A 6,455-nucleotide genomic window follows, 5' to 3' on the forward strand; every position below is an offset into this window, starting at 1 on the left:
ACAAGCCTGGCACCCCCATCTCCAAGCACAGACCCCGGAGAGAGTAGCAGAGGAGGGAAAAAAAAACAAGAAACAGCTGTTAGCACCCCACCCAACCACCAAAAAAGCCAGAACTAATAGAACCCCCCCAACACACAACAACCCCCCACCAGGAAAGCCATATAAAATCATACAAACCAAAAATAAAGAAAAAAAATCAAAAGCCAACTACTGCCCCCAAAAGGCTTTTAACCATTCTCAAAAAAAAAAAAAGTTTATTAAAAGTGTTCTTAATGCTTGAAACGGAAAAGATTTCCAAATATACAGACGCCTCTTTTCTCATAGAAATAGATAATTTTTTATAATACAAAAAAAAAAAAAAAAAAGACCAAAAAACAACAACAACACAACAGCAACAGCAACAACCCCGTAGGAACATCTTTAAGCGATTACTCAGGGCCCGGCTGACAGTTACACGTGGGTTGCGTCAGTCCCGTGTACACACGCGTTCAGCCATGTTTAAACCGATTGCATCAACTTCGAAACCGGCCCGCCCGCCGGCGCCTGCACAGGAGGCAGAGGGGGACGCAGAGAGTTTATCATTCATCTGTACACATAGACATTTCTTCTTTAAATAACACCACGGGCGGGCGCCCCATCTGCATGTGCGGTTGGTTTGGACAAAAATATAGATATAGATATATATAATAAAATATTAAAATTACCGACGAGCTCCCCGCGCTGCCAAGTGCCCCAGTGCCAAAGTTTTGCCGGCGCCACCAGGGGCGGGGGCGGGAGCGCGGGCGCTTCCCGGAGTCTCCGCGGCCGCGGCGCGCCCAGCAGCGCGGAGGCCGGCCGGCAGGGGGACGCGCGCGGGGGCCGCGCTAGCAGTGGCCGGAGGAGGCGAGCAGGGGCTCGGGCAGCTGCTTGAACAAGTTCCGCAGGGTGCTGAGCTCGCGCGACAGCTGCTCCACCTTCTTCTGCAGCCGCTCGTTCTCGGCCGTGAGCTCCAGGACCTTGTGCTGCGTCTCCAGGTTGCGCATCTTGGCCTTGTCGCGGCTCTTGCGCACCGCGATGTTGTTGCGCTCGCGCCGGATCTTGTACTCGTCGCTGTGCTTGTCCACCGTCTTCTTGGCCTTGCTCTTGACCTGCGAGGGTGCCGGCGCCGCCCCCGCATAGCAGGCGGCCGGGGGCGCCTTGGCGTCGGCGGGGCTCGGCGTGCCGGGCGGGCTGGATGACGAGGACGTGGACAGGCTCCCGCTGCTGCCGCTCGGCACCGCCTGGTAGCCGAGGTAGGCGCGCAGCGCGTACGGGAAGCCAGCCGCCATGCCTGCGGCACCGCCGCCCGGCGCTCCGGCCTCCTCCTTCCGCTTGCAGTCCGCGGGCTCGAAGCCCGGCTCCGCCTTGAGCTCGGCGGGCTGCGGCGGCGGCGGCGGGGGCGGCGGGTGCAGCGGCGCGAAGCAGCCGGGGTGCAGCGCGCCCTTAGCGGCCCCCAGGCGCCCCAGGCTCACGTAGCCGTACTCGGACGCCTTCTTGCAGTTCTTGCCCCCGTAGTCGTCGGAGAAGAGGTCGGAGAGGAAGTCGTGGTGCTGCCCGGAGGAGGCGGGCGCGGGGGCGGGCGCGGGCGGAGCCGCCTCAAAGGTGTCCGTGGCTGTGGCCGGCGCCGGGGCCTGCGGCGCGCCCAGCGGCTCCAGGTACGGGCTGAAGTCGATGGCGCGCTCGTGGTCGCCGATGCTACCCAGCTCGCCGGCGGGGGGGCGCGGCCCGGGTCTGGCCGCGGGGGGCGCCGCGGGGGCCGCCTTGCCGGCGTACGCAGCAGCCAAGCAGTCCGCCTCGTAGTAGAAGTTGGCCACTTCCATGGATTTAAAGGCAGGCGGCGGCGGCAGGGGCAGACATGCTGGGTCCCAGGCCACCAGGCGTTGCATGAACGCGGGTGCCCGGGGAGGGGGCCTGGAGCTGCCCGCTCCGGCCGGCCCGCAGGTGGCGCGGCCTCCTGGCTCCGGACTGTCGCCGCTGTGTCGCTGCTGCTGCTGCCGCTGCCGCCGGGGTGGCCGCTACTAGTGCGGGGGCTGACGGCTGGACCCTCGCGTGGGTCCTCTTCCCGGTCCCGTGCGCGGCTCTGACTCGCTAAAGTTTCTCCTGAGCCCGGTTATTTATAAAGGCGGCCCATGGCAACGGCTGCGTCACGCTGGCAGCCGCCCCGGCCCCTCCCGCCGCCGCCGGGACGCGGTGTGGCGGCCCGAGACCCCCGGGAGGGCGTCGGCGGGGCACGGCGGCCAGACCCGAGACCAGGAGTGCGCCCTCGGGGGTCCGCGGGTCGCGGGGGGGGGGGCGGCCTTACGCCCCCTGCCCACCCCCCACCCGGCGGCCCCGGGATTGGGAGCGAGAAGGGGAGGCGCGACCCCGCCCCCGGACCGCCCTCTCTGGGCTGGAGGCTGTACTGGAAGGGGGTGGAATCCGGGGAGGGGGCAACGCGATCGCCTTCCCCCACCCAAAACACGGCCGCCGCCCGCCCCCTGCTGGAGGAGGCGGAGGCTTCAGGATCGGCGGCGCCCAGCCCGGACGCCCCACAGAGTAGGCGCTCCCCATGCCGGATCCCGGAGACCCCAATCCCCGGCTCGGGCTCCTGGAGAGGTGACCCGTCTCCACGGCCCTTCCCCGGGCGCGGCCCCGCCCCCAAACTTGCCCCCATCCCCAGCTCTCGGAAGGAGGGGATTCCACGCTGGTGGAGACTCCCCTCGTAAAGCCACGTCCAATACAAGGACCCCGGTCGGAGGGGGGAGGGATGGAGGTCAGTTCAAGGGAGCACTCCACCCGGGCCTCTGGGGCGGCGACTGCGCCCCTCCCCTAGCCCCGCCCACCGGACCTGCCCGCCCCCTTAGACCACACCTGGGTCTTCTCTGGCCCCACCCGACCCTGACCTGGGCCCAGGGAGGTGGAAGGGGGCGGGGGTGCTAGACTCTACCACATTATGCGACCTTGGGCGAGTCACTTTACTTCTCCAACCTCCAGCCATGAAGGTCCGTTACAGTTATCATTAACTGTAATACTGTCTCCACCAGACTCCCAAACATAAGGCTTCATTTTTAAGTCCACTCTGGGAGGCACAACAGAAAGAAGCCACCCCCTACACAGGGTACAAAGAACCCTGGGAGGGGGGGCGGGCATAAGACACCCAAGGTCACATGGCCTCATGTCCCCCACTAGTCTCAAAAGAAGAGTTCTTGTCAGGGCACCCTGAGACCTATTTGCCAACCTGAGGCCAAGACCCTATTTCTGAGGCTGGGGGTGGGCATGTCCAGCCAGACCCCACTGAGAGCTGTGCAGGAGAGAGAAGGGACTTCCTCCATTGTTACCAAGTCCCCACTTTGTATTGAGGGTGGGCCTGGACCCAGGGTTCCCTTCTCCACCACGGCAGGAGGATGCTTCTGCTACTCCTGGTACACAGATGGGAAAACAGGCCATGGCCCATCCTGGATTGGAACAGTGGGCTGTGTAGGCTCAAGGGGCCCCTTGCCCTCTCCAGCCCCATTCCCAGGCCATTTGGGCAGATCCTTGGGCCCACCCCTCTGCCACTCCCGGCCCAGGCCGCCCAGGCAGGAGCTCCCAGCCTGCCTGGGGATAACCCCCGGCCCACTGACCCCAGCCCTGGCCCTGGCGGGCAGGCAGGCATTGCTCAACCTTCAGTGTTATCTGCTGAGCTGGGGTGACCTCCGCCCCAGAGAGCTGGAGAAATGACATCTCCAAGCGCCCTTGGGGGTGGAGGGGAGCAGGGAAGAACAGGATGAAACACTGACCGGGCCTGCTGGCTTTCTGGGCCTTCCCAGCAGCCACTGGGCCAGGGAGAGATCTGAGGCCCCAGGGCCACTCAGCCAGGCCTTCCAGGCTGCAAAGTAGGACGCCCAGAGCTCAGCAAAGTGGGACGCTCACACCACCTCCAAGAGGCCCTCCTGGCCCCACCTGCAAGTGAATTTCCTTACCAGCCTGTCACCAGCTACCGTTACCCTACTTGTCCAGTCTACCTCAGTCTCCCCCTCACCCTCCCCAAAAGACTGCCCGTTCTATGAGGGCTGGCCCGCAAATACTGGGCCTCCTCGGCTGGGCATGATCAAAAGTCACAAGTAGTGAATGCATCTGCTGTTCCCTCTGGACCAAGAACACTGGTACCCTAGCTCTGCTCAAGGCAACTCCTCAGGGCTCAGCCCAAAGGTTACCTCCAAGAAGCCCTCCTTAACCTCCCCGTTGGAAGTCCCAGACCCTCAGTCGCTTCTTCCACATTCCTGTATTCTCTTTACAATCAAAAGTATCTCCCCTATGCATGTGGCTTTCTGTCCCCACTGCCCCCTCCCCATGTCACCCCCACCAGGGCAGGGATTCTTGTTTTGTTCATTGCTGTGCCCCAGTGCCTAGAACAGTGCCTGACACAGGGAAGATGCTCAATGTATGGAGGAGGCGGAGAAAGTGAGGTCACCCATGTGCTGGGCTATGTAACCCCAGGCAAGATGGCTTCCTTCTCTGAGCCTCAGCAGCCCGCCCCCCCCACATGCGCACCGGCGTGCGCGCGCGCGCACACACACACACACACACACACACACACACACACACTTATCAGGGTTCTGGGGAGATTGCAGTGAGACCTGGGGGGTCTGAAGCTAATTAGAGGATTTGCTGTGTGTCCTCAAGCACATCTTCCACCCTCTCTGAACCACATTTTAAGCTCTCCACATGTATTAACTCATTTAATCCTCTTGATAACTTATAGGAAACAGATCCCATTATCTCCACTTTACAAATGAGGAAACTGAGGCCAAGGTCACATTTAAGGGGTGGGAAGGACTAAAGTCTTTCCAGGCTCACCTTCCCCCTTCAGGCTTGTAATAAATCATAACGGGTCTGGGGGTGTGAACCCCATTTTCTGAATGGAAGAACTGAGTTCCAGAGGAGGGTGCCCTGGTGTCACACAGTGAGTCGAGGGGCAACCCGATCCTAGTGTCCAGCCCCCAAGGACCAGACTCACCCCATCAGGGCCTTGTTCTGCTGGCCCCCAGGATGGACTTCACCCACCAGACACTGAGCCTTTTGCTTCCCTGCTCAAGATTCTCCACGCTGGCCTGACGGAGAAATCTGCGGCCACCCCAGGTGCCTGCAGAGGCTGCGTGCTTGGGTGATGTAAGCCCTTGTGTTTACAAGCCTCATTGCTCAACAGGCCCTGCCTGCTGCCGCACCATGAACACTCAGCCTCCCCTCCAACGAGGGTCTGATGGGCCAGCAACTACTAGGGCTCAGAGGCCACCAGCACGCCCCCGTGGTACCACCTGACACCACCCACAATGCCCTCTACCGGTTACTGTCCCCCCCCAGGTGTCTGTCAGAGCCTGGGGTGGGGAAGGGTCTCAAACGGGCAGCCAGAAGTCAAATCCAACCCACAGATGTGTTCAGTGTGATCCCCTGCATTTTGCTTTGTTGTGTGTGGTTTTTTTTCCTAATGAATTAATTGCCAACATTTAAAAATCAGGAGACTTCACATCAAAATTCCAGTTTTCAGCTTCTCTTTTAAAACCAGAATCCGTGGGCTGGGCCTCTGTGGCTGTAAGTGTGGGCAGGAACCAGGCGGGGGCTGTGGAGGAACAGGCTCTTTCCTACCCGGATACACACCCTCCTCTGCCCCCAAACTGCTTTCAAAAAATCCCTTCTCCCAGCCTCTGCAGCTTCTCCCTGGCCCCATTTTCAGGAGGAGAAAACCAAGGCAACTTGCCCAGAGGGAGTCCCAATGTCGCTCCTTTGATGGAGAATGGTCAGAGGTGTTCGCAGGGGGTAGAAATCAGCCTGCTGGTAGAAACATAAGGCTGAAAGAGGAACCATCGGAGATGGTCCATGGAGCCGGTCTCTCATGGATCTGGAATGGGGGGCCTGCAAGGGGTGGGCTTTGGTTCCTGTTCTGTACCCTCCTTACTGGGACACTCCAGTGTGTCCTCTACATCTCAGTCCCTGGTCTACAGAACGGGATAATAATACCCCTCTGTCTTGGGCATTCTGAGCCAGCAGTTCCCCTCCCACTGGCCCACTGTGACACATGGGAATGCATCCCCTTAGTCCCCCGAGAGGGCCTGACCCTGGTAAGTCATGGAAGCCTCACAAAGTAGGCTGATGGGAAACAGGTCCAGAGAGGGTTAGGACCTTCCCCTAGGTCACAGTGAACCAGTAAAAGAGCCAGACTGAAAAGCCAGATCCCTGATTCCAAGATTTTGCCCACTACGCCTCCTCTTTAAAGCTTCACTTTCCCCATCTACCAACTGGGGCTGAAATTAGATCCCTGAGGGCTGCTGAGCCAAATATCCTGGGATCCAGGGTTTTGGAGTCCTGGGAGATGCTCAGGGCTGGCTCGTGAAACTTGTCTGTGCATATGCTGCCACCATGTGGCGGGCTCTGGGAATGCAGGAGTGATTTAAGTGCATCCTCTTGCTTTGGGATACAGA

The 6,455-nt window shown here is 60.4% G+C and overlaps 1 protein-coding gene across 1 annotated transcript; it reads right to left on the reverse strand.

Annotated features, from left to right (window-relative positions):
* Positions 1-234: 234 nt before the first annotated feature.
* CEBPB (CCAAT enhancer binding protein beta) lies at positions 235-2,299 on the reverse strand. The gene has a single exon (XM_081832599.1). The coding sequence runs from the start codon at positions 1,902-1,904 to the stop codon at positions 864-866; it is 1,041 nt and encodes a 346-aa protein (XP_081688725.1). The 5' UTR covers positions 1,905-2,299; the 3' UTR covers positions 235-863.
* Between the last annotated feature and the right edge of the window lie 4,156 nt (positions 2,300-6,455).

Source organism: Leptonychotes weddellii, chromosome 10 (assembly GCF_054177405.1).
Source record: "Leptonychotes weddellii isolate Sample4059 chromosome 10, ASM5417740v2, whole genome shotgun sequence".
NCBI lineage: Eukaryota > Metazoa > Chordata > Mammalia > Carnivora > Phocidae > Leptonychotes > Leptonychotes weddellii.